The 21,682-nt window shown below is 36.7% G+C and overlaps 1 protein-coding gene across 1 annotated transcript in view; it reads left to right on the top strand.

Annotated features, from left to right (window-relative positions):
- The window catches only part of UBA6 (ubiquitin-like modifier activating enzyme 6), a 120,003-nt gene that overhangs the window by 61,349 nt on the left and 36,972 nt on the right, over positions 1-21,682 (top strand). The window contains 10 exon segments of the mRNA XM_006902726.1: positions 587-664; positions 2,070-2,251; positions 5,401-5,506; positions 11,280-11,369; positions 11,475-11,555; positions 13,489-13,617; positions 16,154-16,205; positions 16,524-16,587; positions 20,036-20,040; positions 20,329-20,376. Of these exon segments, the coding sequence (XP_006902788.1) occupies positions 587-664; positions 2,070-2,251; positions 5,401-5,506; positions 11,280-11,369; positions 11,475-11,555; positions 13,489-13,617; positions 16,154-16,205; positions 16,524-16,587; positions 20,036-20,040; positions 20,329-20,376 (835 nt within the window).

Here is a 21,682-nt window from a genome sequence, read left to right on the forward strand (position 1 = left end):
CAGCCTGGACTTCTGGTAGTTCTCTGTTGATGTGCTGTTCCAGTCGTTTTTGGATAATCTTCAGTAAAATCTTGCTTGCATGTGAAATCAGTGAGATTGTATAAACAATTGGATATAACAGTGTTCAAATAAGGCAACAGGCTAGTTCAAGTATCTTACAGATCTTTGGTTTCACAGGAGTTTTTCTCACATTGCAATATGTAAGCATTCTTCCCAAGCAAGTTGAGGTTAAGAATATTTTAAATTAGAAAGAAGGGCTGGCATTCATATGAGTAATTTTATTATATCCTCCTAAAAGGTGATGCTTAGGTATTTACCCTGAAGTATGGTACAAATTATTGGGGGTGGGGGTGGGGCTTTGAAAAGAAATTTCAGTTATTTTGTTTGTTGTATGTCTGTGCTAAATATTAATTACAGTTAATTAAAATTGTGAAAAGAGTAGAATTGGTCACCACCTTAGAAACTTTTCACCCTTAACCAGCCAAAGAAAATTTTAGAATAATAATTTGTGGTGTTTTAGACTTACTAAGAAAAACAAAAATTTTTCTGCTGTGTAATTTTAGTTGTTTTCCTTTCTTGATACTAGATAACAATAACAGACCCTGACTTGATAGAAAAATCCAATTTAAATAGGCAATTCCTGTTTCGTCCTCATCACATACAGGTATGTTGCTGTTCAGTTTAAAATTTAATTCATTCATTTTATTTTGCAGAAGAATTTCTTTCTTAGAAAATGTGCAAATGATCTTACTGTTTTTTTAGTTAGGAATTCTGTAATTGTCAATTGAGTATAATAATGGAAAAGGGGAGAAATAAAATTTTTAATTCATTGACTTTGGAGATTAAAGTCTGAATTTTAAATCAAAGATAGTATTTTTATTTTCTCTTTTTAATCATCAAAGTGTTTTTATGTAGTTTTAGAAGCTAAATCATTGAGGGAACTTCCTAATTTGAAGTTTTAATAAATAGATCACAGGTTTGACTCTCTATTTTTGGTAATCTTTGAATCTTTGCTTCCAAACAAGGTAAAAGTTTAGAATTGTTACACATATTAATCTTTTGACTACTTCTGTTGCTTTTTCTTATAAAATATTTCTACCTTTCATATATGTGTGTGTATGTGTATGTGTGTATATATATATATAAAAAGACCGATAAACAGTCAGGCTAGTTTGATAATGCTTTAAAAATGTTTTCCTATAAACAAAGCTTAGAGAACTAATAACTAAACATGGAATAACTAATGCAGGTGGCATAAAATGTTAATTGCCTCATCTATCCAAATATAAAAAAAAACAGGGTTTCTTAAGAGCTAAAACCTATGTCACAAAATTCTGTTTATGTAACTTTGTACAATTTCTTTATAGAAGAACTGTAAAGCTGTGTTTATTCTTTCACTTATTTCTAACAAAGTTACAGATTTGTGCACTGAAACTTGGTTTTGCTGGCAACTCGGTGGCAACTCATTTCACACCCATCAGCTGCTCCATTGGAGAGGGATGGATGTCTCCCAGGCAATTTACTCCTTTAAAAAACCTACTAGGAAAAATACAAAACAAACCTACTGGAGGGTCAGCTCATCAACTCGGCATTATTAAACAACAGTTAAAATGAAAGATATTAGTATTCAAAGTAGCAAACTAGCGTACCTGTTAACAAGTTTTCTAGTATCTTATTTCTAATATTTTATTTTATGTATTCTCACTTTTTCGTAGGCTCTAGAAAACAATTCAAGTGTCATTATCTGGAAAAAATGTACTTTAAGTTGGACTTTAATATTTTAAAAATCTTAAAACACTTAGCTGTAAAATACAGATTTTTAAGATTTATTTATATACTCATTATCCAGGCTACTTAGGGCTATTAATGTATTAATTTTAAAGACTGATTTTTAACATAGTGTGGCTTTAATGAGTTTAATTTCCAAAAACCAAAAATGAAAATGTTCTCATTACTTTTGTCAACTCTATATATTCCATAGTGATAATTGTATAAGTTTATTTATAGTCTGCCTTTTTTGTTCAACATTAATTGCTTCTGTTTCTTAGACAATGTTTTTATTTGTTTAGAAACCTAAAAGCTATACTGCTGCTGATGCAACGCTGAAAATAAATCCTCAGTTAAAGATAGATGCACATTTGCATAAAGTGTGTCCAGCTACTGAGACTATTTACAGTGATGAGTTCTATACAAAACAGGATATCATTATTACAGCGTTAGACAATGTGGAAGCTAGAAGATATGTAGACAGGTATGTTTTTGAAATTGTTATTATTAAAACAGTCTCTTTAGTTTTCACTTTTGTTTCCCACACTTTTTGAAAACTCCAGTTATGTTTTATATTCCTATTGTACTTATCAGACTTGGGAGGAAAAGTAAGGACCCTTTTAATGAATTCCTTATATTATTGTTGTTGTTGTTGTTGTTATGTGCCGTCGAGTCGCTTGCAACTCATAGCGACCCTTTGTACAACAGCCCTAAACTCTGCTCTGTCCTGTACCAATCGCACTGTCTCTGACACTCCCATCCCGATTATCCCAGTCACTGAATCAATCCACCTCATAGAGGGTCTTCCCCTCCTCACCGTCCCTCTACCCTCCCAAGCATGATGTCCTTCTCCAAGGACCGGTCTCTCCTCACAACATGTCCAAAGTATGTTAGATGGAGCCTCAGAATCCTTGCCTCCAAGGAGCCACCCAGTTTAACCCTTTCCAGGACAAATCTGTTTGTTTTCCTAGCAGTCCATGGTATTCTCAATACTCTTCTCCAGCACCACAGCTCAAAAGCATCAATTCTCCTTCTATCCTCCTTGATCATTGTCCAACTCTCTGATGCATAACAAGTAATTGTGAAGACCATGGCCTGGATCAAACGCACCTTAGTCTCCAGAGAGACACCATTGCTCTTCAGTACTTTGGAGAGGACCCTAACAGCAGACTTTCCCATGGCAATGCACCTTTTAATCTCCTGGCTACTGGTGCCAAGAGTGTTGACTATGGATCCAAGCAAACTAAAGCTGTGTACAATCTCAATCTCTTCACCATCCATCTTGATGCTACCAATTGGTCCAGTGATGAGAATTTTTGTCGTCTTGACATTGAGCCTCAACCCATATTGTAGGCTGCAGTCCTTGACCCTCTGCAGCAGGTGCTTCAGTTCCTCTTCAGCTTCAGCAAGCAGGGTTGTGTCATCTGCATAACGCAGATTATTGATAAATCGTCCACCAATCTTGACCCCACATTTCTCCTCAGAGCCCAGCCTCCCGGATAATCTGTTTTGCATATGTGTTGAAAAGGTATGGAGATAGGATGCATCCCTGGCTCACGCCCTTCCCAATTTTGAACCATGCAGTGTTCCCTTGCTCTGTTCTGACGACTGCCTCCTGGTCCAAGTATAGGTTTCCCATTAGCACCATCAAGTGTTCCAGGATTCCCATTTTTCTCAGAGTCAGCCACAGTTTGTTATGATCCACACAGTCAAATGCCTTTGCATAGTCAATGAAACACAGATAGACTTTCCTCTGGTATTCCCTGCTTTCAACTAAGATCCATCTAACATCAGCTGCAATATCCCTAGTACCACGACCCCTTCTAAACTCAGCCTGGACTTCTGGTAGTTCTCTGCTGATGTGCTGTTCCAGTCGTTTTTGGATAATAAAATCTTGCTTGCATGTGAAATCAGTGAGATTGTTCTGTAGTTTCCACACTCTGTTGGGTCACCTTTCTTTGGGATAGGAACAGATATAGATCTCTTCCAGTCAGTTGGCCAAGTGGTTGTTCTCCAGATTTCTTGGCACAACTTGGTGAGCACGTCCAGGGCAGCATCTGTTAACTGAAATATGTCAATTGGTATACCATCTATTCCTGGAGCCTTATTTTTTGCCATTTCCTTCAAAGCAGCCTGAACTTCTTCTTTCATCACCATAGGCTCTTGCTCATATGTTGTTTCATGAAATTCTTCTGTGTCTGCCAATTCCTTTCGATACAGTGACTCAGTATATTCTTTCCATCTTCTTTTAATACTTCCTGGATCATTAAACATTGTGCCGAAAGCATCCTTGATGATAGCAACTCGAGGTTTGAATTTGTTCTTCAGTTCCTTGAGCTTAAGAAATGCTGAGCGAGTTCGGCCCTTTTGATTTTCTGACTCCAACTCCTTGCACATTTCATTGTAATATTTGCTTTGTCATCCCATGCTGCTTTTTGAAATCTTCTATTTAACTCTTTAGTATCTTGAATTCTTCCTTGTGCTTTGGCTTCCCTGTGCTCCAGTGCAATTTTCAGAGTCTGTTCTGACATCCCTTTTGGTCTTCGCTTCTTCTTCTGTCTTTGCAATGACCGTTTGCACTCTTCCTAGGTCTTTCCTTATATACTTGAGATAAAGACCAAAATGTATTTATAACTTTAAACTTTTTTATCGAGCAAAACCAATCCAGCATTCTAGCTTAAAATTTACCAGTTTCTCTGTTTCTTCTTCTAGTATCACCTCTTACAGATTCCTACAAGGCATTTAGTACTTCATTTGTTCTGAGATTTGCTCACACTAATCCTTAAGAAATTGTGTTTCTCTTGTTCCAAAACCGCTGGCCCCAGTCTCTCTACTTTTAAAGTAGTTTCGTTTTTTTTTCCCTCCTTCTTTCAGTTCTAACCTAGTAGCTTTCTTCAGATTTTTAACATCTAAACCTAAATTAAATGCTCCTGTGTTGATTTTTCACAGTTTTCTACTTAAGTACTTCTTACCTTTATTGAGCAAGCTTTAACACAATCGAGCTGTGATCCAAAGGTTTCACCATCAACAGTCACAAGGGAGAAAGATGCTTCATAACCCTTATGGAAGATCAGCTGTGTATCGATTCCGACTCAGCAGCATTAATTTTGAAAAGGGACCACTTATTTTCTTATAACAGAACATTTAGTGTGCAACACCTATTATTAAATGAGTATAAAGTGAAATGACTATTATTATGTATTCCTTATATAATTTTAAGTCTGCGTTTGACTTTTAACATTAGGGTTCTGGAATATGTACATGTAAGAGGAAGTTGAGAAGTAGAATGGAAAGTTTAGAATCAGGCAGAAGATGAGGTGGGGAAGGAGCAACATGGAGAGTAAATATAAAGAAATTTGAGTACATAAAATATGTTAGTACTTAGGAAAAGGGTTAATAGTTTGCTATAAGGAAAATATTGAGGTTACTGTTGAGTAGGAAAATTGTAGTCATAAAATAAAGATGTAGAAAGCAAGAAATGAAGAAAGGGCAATAAAGTTAAGAGTCAATGGACCTATCAACGTTTTACCATCAAGAATTTTCTGTTAAATGATCAATACAAAATGACAGGAAGTTATCTATTTTCCTTATTGCTGACTTTGATGTGTATTACCTATTTCTCTTTTCAAATAGCCGTTGCTTAGCAAATCTGCGACCTCTCTTAGATTCTGGAACAATGGGCACAAAGGGACATACTGAAGTTATTGTTCCTCATTTGACTGAATCTTATAATAGTCATGTGAGTAAACTAGTATTGGGAAATTATGTATTTTTTATAGCTTATATTGTATTTTCATTAATTAGCATATTTGATTTAGTCTTCCTAATCCTTCGGTTTTACTGTGTGCCAGTGATCTACACACTTATTTGCACTTGCATTTATAACTGAAGTTATTTTTTCAGTCAACAATTTTTTTATTTTGTTGGTTCTATAGATTTGCTTCTGTTGACTATATACTATTCAAAGCAGCTTGGTTTCCTTTTTCAGCAGCCTAAAGCTTAATAAGATTTTTTTATAATAATGCTAATGTTAGATTACAATAAAAATGTCAACCAAAAAAGAATTTTATCTAATTTACTAATTGAGCTTACTGATAATAGATATAACCTAACGAGCTTACTGATAATAGATATAACCTAACATATAAAAAGATCAGACTTTACATCTCATATGCACAAGTCCATAATACCACATTTTTTTAGGTTAATAATTTTTACCCCTACCATGCATATTAGAAATAACTGTGAAACTTAAAGTGAACCATTTAAAAAGTATTACTAAAGAAGCATTTGTGATATTTCAAAAATATCACTAAAGAAAAATATGATAGCCTCAACAAGATGGATTGACAACTGTGACAAAGTTTATGCACAGTAAAGATTATAAGAATAGTACAGAATCTGGTAGTGTTTTGTCGGTTTGTGCTTAGGATAACGTTGTCAGAGTCAACTCAATAGCACCTAACAGCAGTAAGAACATTTACATACACTTAATATAAATAGCTTTTTTCCTTCTCTGATTTCAGATATTACCGAAGTTGAAACCAAAGGTGTAGGCTTTGTTTTTATTGTTAGGAGCCGTTGAGTCGAATACAACTTACAGTGACCCTGTGAACAACAGATGTGACATCCTAAAAATCTCTGACACATTTTACTGCCTATTACAGTAGTTATATGTCAGTCCACCTGGTGGAAACTCATGTTTTCCTCCACAGCCCCTCCACTTTTCCATGGTCTCTCAATCCAAGGAATAGTCTCTCTTAGCAACATGCCCAAAGTATGTGAGACAAACCTTTATCGTCTTTGCCTCCAAAGAGCACTCTGGCTACACTATCTCCAAGGTTGTTGATTCTGTCTATTCATACCTGTGTATTCTTATGGAAGTCCATGGAATGTTCAGCACTCTTCTCCAACGCCACAGTCCAAAGGCATCAATTCTTCTTCTGTCATCCTTAGTCATTATCCAGCTCTCAGCAGTATAGCAAGTGACTGATAAGACCATGGCCTGATTTAGGCACACCTTTGTCTTCAAACTGACATCACTGATTCGCAATAATTTGGAGAGGTCCCTAACTGCAAACTTTCCCAGTACAATGTGTCTCTTAATCTCTTGACTGCTGTATCCAGTTGTTCTGATGGTGGATCCAAGAATCCAAATAACATAAAGTTGTGATGATTTTTGTTTTCTTGATGTTTAGATGCAGTCCATATTGAAGGCTGCAGTGTTTTATCTTCTCCAGCAAGTGTTTTAAGTTTTCCTTAACTTTCAGCAAGAAAGGTTGTGTTATCTGCCTAAGAATGTTGTTGATGTTTCCCTCCTATACTGATACCGCAGTCTTCTTCAAAGAGTCCAGATTCTTAAATAATTTGCATAGCGTACAAATTAAATAGGTAGGGAGAAAGAGTACAAACACAACTTTCTTAATTTTAAAACCTTGTAGTGTTCCCTTGCTCTTTTCACACACAACCTCTTCGTCTAGGTATAGATTTCACATAGCACAATTAAACATTTTAGGGTTCCCATTCTTTTCCGTGTTATCCACAGTTTGTTATGATCCACACAAATGCTTTTGCATAGTCAATAGAGCACAAATAGACATTCTTTTGATATTCGTTGCTTTGAGCCACAGTTGTTGGACATAGGCAGTGATATCCCTGGTGCTACGCCCTCCTCTCAATACAGCTTAAACATCTGGTGGTTCTCTGTCTATGTACTATTCTGGGCCATTTTTTAAATGATCCTCAGCAGTATTTTACTTACATGTGATATTAATGATTGTTGTTGTTGTTGTTGTTGTTATGTGCCATCGAGTCGTTTCTGACTCATAGCGACCCTATGCACAGCAGCCCTAAACGCTGCTCTATCCTGCGCCATCCGCACTGCCTCTGACACACCCATCCCGATTACCCCAGTCACTGAATCGATCCATCTCATAGAGGGTCTTCCCCTCCTGCGCCGTCCCTCCACCCTCCCAAGCATGATGTCCCTCTCCAAGGACCCGTCCCTCCTGGCAGCATGTCCAAAGTATGTCAGACGAAGCCCCAGAATCCTTGCCTCCAAGGAGCAGCTTGGTTTAATCCTCTCCAAGATGAATCTGTTTGTTTTCCTGGCAGTCCATGGTACATTCAGTACCCTTCTCCAGCACCACAGCTCAAAAGCATCCACTCTCCTTCTGTCCTCCCTAGTCATTGTCCAACTCTCTGAGGCATAACAAGCGATTGCAAAGACCATGGCCTGTATCAGGCGCACCTTAGTCTCCAGAGAGACACTGTTGCTCCTGAGTACCTTTGAGAGGTCCCTAACAGCAGACTTTCCCATCGTGATACACATTTTTATTTCCTGACTGCTGGTGCCAAGAGCGTTGACTGTGGAGCCGAGCAAACTGAAGCTGTGAACACTCTCAGTCTCTTCGTCATCCATCCTGACGCTGCCAATTGGTCCAGTGGCGAGAATCTTTGTCTTCTTGACATTGAGCCTCAGTCCATACTGAAGGCTGCAGTCCTTGACCCTTCGCAGCAAGTGCATGAGGTCCTCCTCAGTTTAAGCAAGCAGGGTTGTGTCATCTGCATAATGCAGATTGTTAATAGATCTTCCACCAATCCTGATGCCACAATTCTCCTCATAGAGCCCAGCTTCTCGGATAATCTGCTCTGCATACATGTTGAAAAGTTATGGAGACAAGATGCATCCCTGGCGTACACCCTTTCCTATTTTGAACCATGCAGTGTTACCCTGCTCTGTTCTGACTACTACTGCCCACGTACAGGTTTCGCATTAGCACAATTAAATGTTCTGGGATTCCCATTCTTCTCAGAGTCAACCACAGTTTGTTATGATCCACACAGTCAAATGCCTTTGCATAATCAATGAAACACAGATAGACATTCTTCTGGTATTCCCTGCTTTCAGCCAAGATCCATCTAACATCAGCAACAATATCCCTAGTACCACGACCCCTTCTAAACCCAGCCTGGACTTCCGGCAGTTCTTTGCTGATGTGCTGTTCTAATCGTTTTTGGATGATCTTCAGTAGAATCTTGCTTGCATGTGAAATCAGTGACACTGTTCTGTACTTTCCACACTCAGTTGGGTCACCTTTCTTTGGAATGGGAACAAATACAGATCTCTTCCAGTCAGTTGGCCAAGTGGTTGTTCTCCAGATTTCTTGGCACAACTTGGTGAGCACATCCAGGGCATCTGTTATCTGAAATACTTCAATTGGTATACCATCTATTCCTGGGGCCTTATTTTTTGCTACTTCCTTCAAAGCAGCTTGAATCATTATTAATGATTACTGTTCAATAATTTCCAGATTCTTTTGGGTCACCTTTCTTGGGAATAAGAACAAATATGGATCTCTTTCAGTCAGTCATCCAAACAGCTGTCTTCCAAATTTTCTGGAATAGACTGGTGAGCACACCCAGAGGTGCATCTGTCATCTGAAATGTGTCATTTGGTACCTCTTTAATTCCTGGGCCCTTATTTCTTTTTTTTAAGTGCATTCATTGCAATTTGAACGTCCTTCATTACCATTTGTTTGTGAACATATTGTACTTCCAGAAATATTTCAATGTCAGCCAGTTCTTTTTGGTACAATGATTCTTTGCATTCCTTCTATTTTCTTTTGATAGTTCCTAAATCATTCAAGATTTTGCCATAGCATCTCTTAAGAATTTTTAAAAGTCTTCACGTCTTTTAAGATTTTTTAAAAATCAACTCAATTCACTAGAAACAAGTTTATTCTTACTCATAACAACCTTACCGGTTAAAAAAAAAATAGATTGCCACTCTTGCTCCTATGTAGCAGCTAGTAGAGTCAGACCACTAACCTGTTAACAGCCAAGCACTTAACCAGTATATAGCAGGGCTCCTAAAAAAATCAATACAGTTTGTAAAATTTAGTAAGAATGTTTTTTCACAAGCATTGTTCTTAGGTACCGTCATGTCTGCTCCGATTCACACGCCCAGTGTATAAAAAAACAAAGTACTACCGATCTTACAGTCTCTTCATTATCTCTGCATTACTTAAGCCCACTATTGTGCTCAGTGTCTTAGTCTGTCTCCTTAAAAGTCTGCCTGTTTTTCACTGACCTACTTTGCTAAACATGATGTCTTTCTCCATGTACTAGCCTTTTCTGATGACATACCAAAGTATGTGAGACAGTCTCATTATCCTTGTTTTTAAGACATGGTCTAGCTACGTTAGACATCTTACAATGCAGAAAAGTATCAATTCTTTTTCAGTCTTCCTTATTAAATTAGTCCAACTTTCACAGGCATCTGAGGAGACTTCAACTACTGTGGCTTGGGTCAGGCATATCTTCATCCTAACATCTTTAGAGTAATATCTCCTAGAGTAAAATCTTGATAGAGTAACATTTCACTTTACAGTAATTCTTTGCAACAGTTTTTCCCAGGGCAGTATGACTTTTGATTTCTTGACTGATGTTTCTGTGGGCATTTATTGTGAATCTAGATAAAATTAAATCCTTGATAAGCATTATTATTGTTTTATTTCATGGGTGTGATCCAGTACACTTTAAAAAAAATTTTAGAATATATGATCAAGAAGGATCTGTGTCTAGTGAAAGCTATTAAAAACTAAAGTGACAAGTTGACCTTGAAGGAGCTTAGATAAAGAAGAAAATCATGATCTCTAATTTAAGGCTTCATATTAAAAATTCTCCCAATAGGGAATGTTGTAACATTGAAATGATTTCCTTGGTTCCTTTAATTCTACTACATCTTACCTGAACCTCCTATATTTTATAAAATCCAGAAATTAGTTCTTTTCTGACTGATCTCTTTAGACATATAAAATATTTAGTGTTACTTACAAAAATACATTTCTAAGTGAAAAGTGACATCATTTTAGATTTCTAAAAAAAAAATAACAAAATAGGGAGCCCTCATGGCTTTAAATAGACATTTTATATTGAGTAAATCACTAAGACTAAACTAATCATATCCTATAATAGAATTTCAGTTTCTTCAATCGTACTTCTTCCAGATGAGACAGCATAGTAGGCATTTGCCATTACACACATTTTGCAAGAAACTAGCAAACATTGAGGATACAGAACCCTTGCTTCCAGAATTTTTTCTGCAGGAAGAATTTAATAATATGTTAAGCATGATATTCAATTCTTAAACTACGCTTCAAAGTAGAGAATATTTTAAAATTTCTATATCCTTTTGATTCTTAAATAAAAAAGACTTTGTGTGTGTGTGTGCATAATTATCTTCCATAAGCAATGCTAAATAAGTGTGTAGGTAATAAATTAGAACAGAACTGTCCTTATTGCTGCATTGTTACTAAATGGTTTAAAGTATTGAAAGAATTCCTTTTTTCCTCTTCTTATTGGTTAGGAAAAGAAAACAGGCAGATCCACCTTTGAATATTATTTTTTTTTAGTTGCTTTAGAACACCAAAAAAAAAGTCTGTCGTGCAAAATTGGAATAAATTTTCATTGCTTCTTTTAACTTTATTTTCTTCTATTTAATAAATTAGCGAGATCCTCCTGAAGAGGAAATACCATTTTGTACTCTAAAGTCCTTTCCAGCTGCTATTGAACATACTATACAGTGGGCCAGAGATAAGGTAAAAGTTTTTTTACCAGGCATTTGTTCCCTTTAAAGTAGGAAAGAAAAATCTACCTTTTAAACAAATTATTTTTAACCTGTCTTACTCCCACCTCTCTTTCAGTTTGAAAGTTCCTTTTCCCACAAACCTTCATTGTTCAACAAATTTTGGCAAAGCTATCATTCTGCAGAAGAAGTCTTACAGGTAAACATGAAAACATGTTACTATAAACTAAAACTTGGTTCAATGTAGTCTTACTTTGAAATTGCCTGATTCTGTTACTAGCTGTCGTCAAGTCAACTCCAGACTCATGTTGCAGAGTAGAGCTGCTCATTAGGGTTTTCTTGGCCATACTTTTTACCTAAAAAGCAGTTCCTGATATCAGTACACTGCTTGATTGGCATTAGAACTTTCAACCTTTAGCTTGGGAGCTGATCAAAAACTACTTCCACATCAAGCCTCTTTAAATTACAGATGAATAGTTTCTTTTTCCTTGTTAAAGAGACTGTATAACAATATTGAACATAATATATGATATATGAGACTACTAAGGCTGAGTATGTACAACAAAAAGTCTCTTGGCACTTGATTCTGTAGTTTGCAGATGTAGAGTCATGGTTTCATAGGATATCCCAGGGAGTTAGCCTAATTGTTTCATGCTGTCTTTTTTCTTCCTAGTTTGATGCATAGTATCTTGGGTCTTAAAAGCATGCATGTAGCCATCCATAGTAAAGCATTTCTTCTCTGTTTATTCAGAGCAGTAAGTAAGGAGAGTCAGGAATAGGAGATTATGAAATATACGGCTAATTGCTTCCATAAACAACTGCCTCTTTGCCATGTTGTTTGTCATCAAGTCAGAACTAACCCATAACTGAACCTCTAGAGGGTTTTCAGAGGTAGTAAATCGTACCGGAGGAGATTAGCCATCCTTCTCTTGTGGAGCATTTAGGTAGATTTGAACAGCATGCTTCTGGGATTACAATTCAGTTTCTTAGCACTTGTCCACCAGAGCTGCCTTTGCCAGGAGACTAGAAAGACTGCTTGGTACCTAGCTATTATTACAGAACATTTTATCAAATGTTAAGTAGAAGAATCTTGACCCAAAAAGGATAAAATGCAGAACAGAATTTCAAATCTTCATATATTCCACATTTCCTGCAGCCATAAGAATTAAATGAACTCTTGACTATTGCTCTGGGAGAAACATTGAAAATTAAAACCAAAAATATTCCCAGAAGCCTTAAGACCAAACTATAGGTTAATAAGTTAAAAATGTCTGCCTTCAGCATTATTTTACTTTAAAAACTGTAGTACAGTGGAATACTACATCGAATTTAAGATAGTGAACTCATAAAACAACATAGATGAATCTGAAAGACAATATGCTTAGTCACGTCTCTCTCACAACGGTACAAAAACTGCATAAGCCCCCTATTGTAATAATAGGATTTAAACAGGATTGGGGAGATAGCAGTAAAAGAATGGAGAGAGAATGAATACTGCCCTGGAATGGGTGAAAGGAATGGATGAATAGAAACCACTTGTATGACAATTAATATATCCTTACAAGAGGAATTGGAGGAGAGGAAGTGAAGAAAGTGTGCATGAAAGAATGAAACCGGTCTCTTTGTAAACGTTCACTAAACTGAGTTTGGGGGGGAGATGAAAAAGCATTTAAAAAAATTATATGAGATCAAAGTGACAACAGTAACTGAACAGATTAGATAGACATATTAAGAAGCAGTGAATGTATGCTAATGGGGGAGAAATGAAGGAATATCAATGAATTGGATATATAAAAAATAGTGTTTATTTTGTTACATACATTTTTTTTTTTTTTAATTTTGTGGGTGTACCATCAAATTGAATCTGACAGTACAGGAGGAGATTGCCCCTCCTTCTCCAGCAGAGCATCTATCTAGTGGATTCAAACCGCATACCTCTGGGATTGCAGTGGTTACACATATTCTTAACAATAAAATGTATATTTTTTAAAAAATGTAAATGATATCAGGAATCTTGATCTTCAAACAAAAAGTTTTTAAATTTTAAAACACATTAGCTTACACTTCAGGTAAAGGCTAATGATTTTTGGGGGCATATTTAACTGAAAATGTGTTTTTCTTTTCCATCTTAGAAGATACAAACTGGACACAGTTTAGAAGGCTGTTTTCAAGCTATTAAGTTACTTAGCAGAAGACCTCGAAATTGGTCCCAATGTGTAGAATTAGCAAGATTAAAGTTTGAAAAATACTTTAACCATAAGGTAAGCAAATAGGTTTTCAGGAATTAATAAATTAGATGACAAGGAGTATAAGATGCACAACTGGTTTGATTTTTAATATTAAACTGATTATTGTCCTTCTTTATGTATTGTTGAAATTTAGATACATATTCCTTCTAGAACATAAATAATGCATTTCATTTGTAATCTTAAAAGAAGTTTGCTTAGAATAGAAGCAAGAATCTTAAGAGATTATAGTATAGGAGCAGTACATTGATACTACATTTTTATACATGAAGTCACTGTAAGTTAGAGTTAACTTGAGAACGCCTGACAAACGCAGCAACATTCATTGATATGCTGAGCAAATAATCTGAGAAGTTGGACAATATGAAAAATAATTTTCCATCAGTAGTAGAGAAAGACTCATCAGCAACCTGTGTTATGCAGATGACACAATCTTGCTTTCAGAAAGTGAAGAAGCCATGCAGCATTTACTGGAGAGGATCAGAGTACAGTGTTCAATATGGATTACACCGAAACATCAAGAAAACAAATCCTCGCAAGTGGACTAATACACAATATCATGACAGATGGAGAAAAGACTGAAGTTGTCAGTGATTTTATTTTACTTAGATCCACAATTAACACTCAGGTAGCAGTAAACAAATCCAAAGACATTCTACATTGGCCATGTTTCCTGTCAGCAACTTCTTTGTAGTGCTGAAGAACAAAGATGTCCAATGAAGCACTAACACACACCTACCCAGTGTCATTTTAATTGCTTCATATGCATGTAATAAGTGAATAAGGAAGACCAAATAAGAATTGATGCCTTTGAATTGTGTTAAGAAGAGTATTGAATATAGAATGGACTGGCAAAAGAAGAAACAAATCTGTCTTGTATGTGCAGGCAAGGTACTTCCTTATAAGCAAGATTTGATCTCAAGTATTTACGGCATGTTACCAGGAAGGGCTAATCCTTAGAAGGGGACATAATGATTGGAAAATGTTGTTATATGCTTTTGGGATGGAACTGACTCATGTTTTCAGAGGCTGTAATTTACACAAGAAGAGATTGCCCATCTTTTGCCTACAGAGCAGCTGGTGAATTTGAACTGCCTGCCTTTGGGTTAAAATCACAGTTCCTTATCACTAGGCCACGAAAGTGAAAATGAGATTGATTGATGGTAACTACAACAAGTTTGAGTAGCTTTAAGTACAGTAGGAATTGTGAGGATATTGTTATGATCTTATTGTTGTTAGGTGCCATTGAGTCGAATACAACCCATAGCAACCCTGTGAACAACAGATCTGAAACTTATCTTACCCTGTGCGATCTTAATAATTCCTGAAACATTAGAGCCCATTGAGGCAGTCATTCTGTCGGTCCACCTGGTCAAGGGTCTTCCTCTCCTTTGCCAACTCTCTGCCATTCTGAGCATCATGTCCCTCTCCAAGGAGTAACCCCTTTTAGCAATATTCCTGAAGTATGTGAGACAAAACCTCATAACCTTTGCCTCCAAAGAGCACTCTAACTACACCCTCTCCAAGACATATTTGTTTGTTCTTTTGGCAGTCCATAGGATGTTGAGTACTCTTTTCCAACACCACAACTCATAAGCATCAGTTATTCTTCTGTCATCTTTATTCATTGTCCAGCTCAAAGATGTTAGTTGTGGATAAGATGAAGTTGTTTCAGTCTTTTCTCCATCTATCGTGTCTATCTGTCAGTCTAGTGGTAAGAATCTTTGTTTTCTTGATTGTGAGGATGGCACAAAATTAAGCAGGGTTTCGTTCGGTTTGCACAAGGAGTTGAAGTCAACTCATTCAGCTCATCTTCTGTCTTCTACAACAGGTACAACAGCCTTCTTAAGGATAGGTCCAAAGTGTGACTCCCACCTACTGGCACACTTTGAAGGGTTGCTTGATTATTTTAGACAACAAGGACACTTCACTTTGTGGGGAATTTCAGGTTCTATTTTTACAGAAGAAAAGACAAAAGCTAAATGCAGTTCTTGATCTCATACCATGCTTACCAATACAGTCTTGTTTTAAGATCTATATTGGCTTGATCCAAGAGGTCAGCAGTTTGACTTTACCACCTTCTGTGAGAGAAAGATGGGCAGTTGCTTTCCATTAAAAAAATGAGGTTTGTTATAAGCCAGGACCAACTTGAAAACGTAGATTTGGAGTTTTGGTTTTGCTTGGTTGTTTGGTTGTTGTTTTTTGGTTTTTTTACTCTCAAGTCTGAGGTCAGTGACAGGATGTACATATGGAATGCATGGTTGGCTGGAAGACTTAATACTTTTTTATGCATTTTGGCTGTTGAACTATGTGCGTATGTTAGCTACATAAGATATTAAATTTAAATAAAACATCTTTTTAAAATATTTACCTACTGTAATATAGTAGAGCAACAGATGCTCCATGGGAGAAAGATGGACAGTCTCCTTCTGTGTTATTACCTGCCTCTTAAAACCCCTGGAGGGTAAGCTGTTGCTCTGTTCTGACTCGATGACAAATAACAAAAGTAATAGCGGTAATGATTTTTTTTAAAGTTAATCTTTCCCTCTAGGCTCTTCAGCTGCTTCACTGTTTCCCTCTGGATACGCGATTAAAAGATGGCAGTGAGTATAATCAAGTATTGAGGAAAAAGGTATCCAGTGTATTACTAGCTAATATAATGCATTGCAAAGAGAACTAGGGAAGGGAGGTAGGTAACTGTGCAACAATGAATGAATATTTTTAAAAAAGTGAACTGAGGGGAGGTAGGTAATTGCAACAGTGAATGAATATTTTTAAAAAGTGAACTGGGGCGGGGGAAGGGAGGGGGGGTAAAATGTGCAATTGTTAATGAATGAAAATCTAACTTTTCGTAAACATTCGTTTAAATCACAATTTTAATGTCATTTAAGACAATAAAATTATTTGTATCTTTTTGTTAGGTTTGTTTTGGCAATCACCAAAGAGACCTCCTTCCCCAATAAAATTTGAATTAAATGAACCTCTGTAAGTATTTTTATCAGTTTTATATACATTTTCTATTGTAAACTTTTCTAACTGTTTAGAGTGAAATCGCCAAACTCTTTGATGTTAAACTGATTGTATCTCCAAAAATCTGGCCAGGCACACTTTTCTTCGTGCTCCTTCTCACACAAAAGTGAAACCTCATTTATAATAAATAATCTGTTTTTGTTGTTGTTATGTGCCATTGAGTCACCTTTAACTCAAAGCGATCCTAATTATAATAGCTCTGAACCCTGACCTACCTTGATCCAGTCATACTGACTCCAGTACACCTAATCCCATTACCCTAGTAACTGTGTCAATCCAACTCCTCGCCTTTCCTGCACTGTCCTTCCACCCTTCCAAACATGATGTCCTTTTCCAAGAACTAATCCCTCCTGGCCATTTCTACTCAGAGGTAAAAACCAAACTCACTTCTTTGGCTTTATCCTTGGGAAAAAATATAATGACAATAAATGTTTTTATATATAGTGTAACCAATATATGTGGAACTATTGTTATATGTGGGGGAAAAAAATTGACCAATAAATACTTTCATAAGTGGTTTTCACAGGAATATTTTATTGAATACTTACATGTATGCAGAATCTATGTTAGGTACACAGTTTATTTATACTTATTTTATGCCTTTCATTAAAAAAACTTAGCTTTGTTAACCTTCACTTCAACAGAAATTATTATACTTAATTTTTTTTAATTTATTGTTTGTTTTAGGTTTTTAGTCATCTTGTTTTTAAATACATTTTGTATAACTTTTTAAAAATAACTTTTAAAAGCAGATTTGTTCTCTTAGTTTGAATCTGATACACACACTTTAAGAGAAAGTAAATACATAATATTAGAAGACTTACTGTTAAGTGTCATCAAGTTGAGGACAACTCATAGTGACTGTGATCAGAACCCTTTCCTATCCTGTGCCTTTCTTAGTATCTCTGATATACTTGGCTATCACATTACTATCAGTTCAATTGATGAAGAGTCTTCATCTCTTTCATTGACCCTTCACTTTTACACTGTGATGACCTTATCTATAGAATAGCCTCTTCTAAAACCTGCCCAATATATGAGACAAAACTTCATTATCCTTGCTTCTAAGGAGCACTCTGGATACACTTTTTCCAAAACGTTTGCGTGTTCTTTTGGCAGTCCACTTAGCATTCTTCTCCCAAAACAGCTCAAAGGAATTGGTTTTCTGTCAGTGAGTAAGGATTCGTTGTCTAGCTCTCAAATGCAAAGCTGGTGATTGAAAAAACTATGACTTGAATTAGGCAAACTTCAGTCTTTGACCTGACATCATTAATTTTTAATACTTTGGAGAGGTCCCTGACAGCAGACTTTTCTAGTCTTCTGATTTCTTGACTGGTGGTACCAAAGATATTGATTGTGGTTACAAACCAGATGAAATCATGGACAACTTCATTCTGTTTTACATCTGAGAAGAATGGGAATTGCAGAACACTTGATTGTGCTTATGCGAAGCCTATACTTGGACCAGGAGGCAGTCATCAGAACAGTGCAAAGAAACACTGCATGGTTCAAAATTTATGAGTGTATGGCAGGTATGTGTCCTATCATCATACCCTTTCAATCTATATGGAGAACAGATTATCCAGAAGGCAGGGCTCTATGTGGAGAAATGTGGTGTTAGGATTGGAGGAAGACTCATCAACATTCTGTGTTATGCAGATGACACAACCCTCCTTACTGAAACTGAGGAGGACCTGTAGCAATTGCTGCAGAAGGTCAAGGACGGCAGCCTTCAACATGGATTGAAGCTCAATATCAAGAAAACAAATATTCTAACCACTGGGCCAATTGGCAGCATCATGATAGATGGTGAAGAGATTGAGATTGTTGACAACTTCAGTTTGCTTGGCTCTACAATCAACACTACCAGCAGTCAGGAAATTAAAAGACAAATTGCATTGGGAAAGTCTGTTGTCAGAGACTTCTCCAAAGTACTGAAGACCAACGATGTCCATCCGGAGACCAAAGTGCACCTGATCTACACCATAGTCTTTGCAATTACTTGGCTATGCATCAGAAAACTGGACAGTGACTAGGGATGATAGAAGGAGAATTGATGCCTTTTAGCTGTGGTATTTTAGAAGAGTATTGAATGTAGCATGAACTGCTAAGAGAACAAGAAGGTTCATCCTGGAGAGGGTTAAACCAGACTGCTCTTGGGAGGCAAGAATTCTGAAGCTTCATCTGACATACTTTGGACATGTTGCGAGGTGAGACCAGTCCTTGGAGAGGGACATCATGCTTTGGAAGGTAGAGGGACAGCACATGAGAAGAAGACCCTCAATTAGGTGTATTGATTGAGGCCCTGGGATAATGGCGGTGAGTCAGAAACAGTAAGATTGGCACAGAATAGAGCAGGGTTTAGGGCTGTTGTACATAGGATTGCTATGAGTCACAGGTGACTCGACAGCACGTAACAACAACAATCATGATGTCGCCTATTGGCCCAGTCGTGAAGATCTTTGTTTTTATCCATTGCAATACTTTCTTTGAAAATACACAGTGACTGCACACATCAGCCTCACCTGACAAACTACACAAGATTCAGATTGATTACATCAATGAAGAAAAAAAATTCACTAAAGACACTCAACCAGGTTCTAACTGCTGCACAGACCATCAGTCACTCATGTGAAAGTTCAAATTCAAGGTGAAAGAGATCAGAATAAGTCCTTAAGATCCAAAATATGACCTTGAGTTTATCGCACCTGAATTAAAAAGCCATCTCAGGAATAGATTTGAGACTCTGAACACTTACGATCAAAGACCAGATGAGCTTTGGGATGGTATTAAGGATATCATCCAAGAGGAAAGCAAAAGGTTATTGATTAGATATTATTGTTATGACAGGAGTCCAGAATGAAGATAGTAGCATAGTGGAGTTGACTTGGGGAGAGGGATTGAATAGCAATGAAAGTTTTTTTTGTTTTTTTTTTTAACTTTTCAAAAAGAAAAGTGAGTTGGTGGCGGGGGGTCAGGGAGAAAAGTGCAACAATGAATGAATGGAAATTCAAAGTCTCTGTAAACCTTTCATTAAAGTCAACCTAAAATAGAGAAAAAAGTTTGTTACAAAGATGGGAGAGAAAGAAAAGACCAAAACGGATGTCTGAATAGACTAAAGATTGCACTAGAATATTGGCAAGCCACACCAAAAGGGGGAAAGGGCAAACTAAAAGAATTCAGCAGAAGATTCCAGGCAACAGTGTGATAATATAAACTATTTTAACAAAATGGCAAAGAACTGGCATTAGAAAATTAAGAGGGAAGAACTCACTTGGCATTGCTCAAGCTGAAAGAACTGAAAAGCTTATTCAAGCCTCAGCTTGCAGTATTGACAGATTACATGGGCAAAATCTTGAGCGATCCAGGAAGCATCAAAAAAAGATGGAGGAAATGCACTGAGTCACTGTACCAGAAAGATCTGGCTAATACAGAGCATTTCAGAAAGTAACATTTGATGAGGAATTAATAGTGGTGAATTAAGACTTTTAAGCTTCACTGACAAAATATAAAACCCCATGAATTGGTAGAATACCAATTGAAATGTTTCAATAAATAGATACAACTCTGGATGTGCTCAGTAATGAATACCAGTAAATTTGGAAGACAGCTTCCTGGCCAACTGACTGAAGGAGATCTGTATTTGTTCCCCTTCCCAAAAAGGTAATCCACCAGAATGTGGAAAATTTCAGACAGTATCATTAATACTAAATGCAAGCAAAATAATTGCTAACAGTTACCAGAAATGGCTAGAACAGTACAAAACAGAACTGCCAGAAATTCAAGCTGAATTAGGAAAGGCTGTGGCACCGCAGACATCATTGTTAATGTCAGATGGATCTTGGTTGAAAGCAGAGAATACTCAAAGGAAGGACTATACAAATGTGTTTGACAGTGTGGATCATAATAAATTATGGCTACCATAGAGAAGACTGAGGATCCAGATTACTTAATTGTGCTCATCTGAGACCTATACTTAGACCAAGAAACAATTATCCAAACCAAGCAAGGGAGTACTGCATGATTCAGAATCAATTAAAGTGTGTACCAGGGTTGTATTTTTTTCTCTCCATACATAGTTCTTATACTGAGCAAAATATTCAGGAGGCTTGATGTTATGAAGAGAAGTGTTATCAGGATTAGATAAAGACTCATCAATGGCCTATCCACATGCAGATGACCCAGCCTTGCTTGCTTAAAGTGAAAAGAAAAATCAGAGACTATAGCATTCAGTATGGATTACATCTAAATATCAAGAACACAAAATTCTTAGTATTGGGCTAGTGCACAACATCATGATAGATAGAAAATTGAAATAGCATTTTCATCTTGTTTGGATCTACAATTCCTTGGCACTAGCAGTCATAAAATCAAAAGAGCTACATACAACATTGGTCAAATGTGCTACCAAGGACCCCTCTAAAATGTTATGGAACAATAATATCAGTTTAAAGATTAAGGTGCATCTGATTCAAGCCGTAGTCTTTTCATTTACTTCCTATGCATCTGGAAGTTGGACACTAAATAAAGATGACAGAAGATTTTGATATCTTTGCGTTATGGTGCTGGAGAAGAGTACTGAACATCCCATGCACTGCCAAAAGAACAAATATACTTATCTTGAAGAAAAGTATAGCCAAGGTGCTCCTTGGAGGCAAGGTTGGTGAAGCTTTGTCTCACATGTTTGGGGCATGTTGGAAAAGGGCATCATACTTGAAAAGGTGGAGGGTCAGTGAAAGAGAGGAAGACCCTTAATGAGGTGGATTGTCACAGTGACTGTAAGTGAGCGGGCTCAAGTGTATCAGAAATAATGTGGATGGCATAGGACAGGGGAAAGTTCACATCCATTGTTCATAGGATTGTTGTGAGTCATAATCTACTCAGTGGCACCTAACAATAACAGTCTCAGTTTTTATTTGTAGGACTCTCTTTTGCTAAAAATAATGAATACTGCTTGAAAACCAATAGTGTAAGATGAGGCTAGTCATTGGAAAGCTTTTCTTCTATTCATATTTTTATACAAACCAGAATTTCATTTGTAATAAATTTT

Source organism: Elephantulus edwardii, unplaced genomic scaffold (assembly GCF_000299155.1).
Source record: "Elephantulus edwardii isolate Elephantulus edwardi_28Jun2011 unplaced genomic scaffold, EleEdw1.0 scaffold00442, whole genome shotgun sequence".
Lineage (NCBI taxonomy): Eukaryota > Metazoa > Chordata > Mammalia > Macroscelidea > Macroscelididae > Elephantulus > Elephantulus edwardii.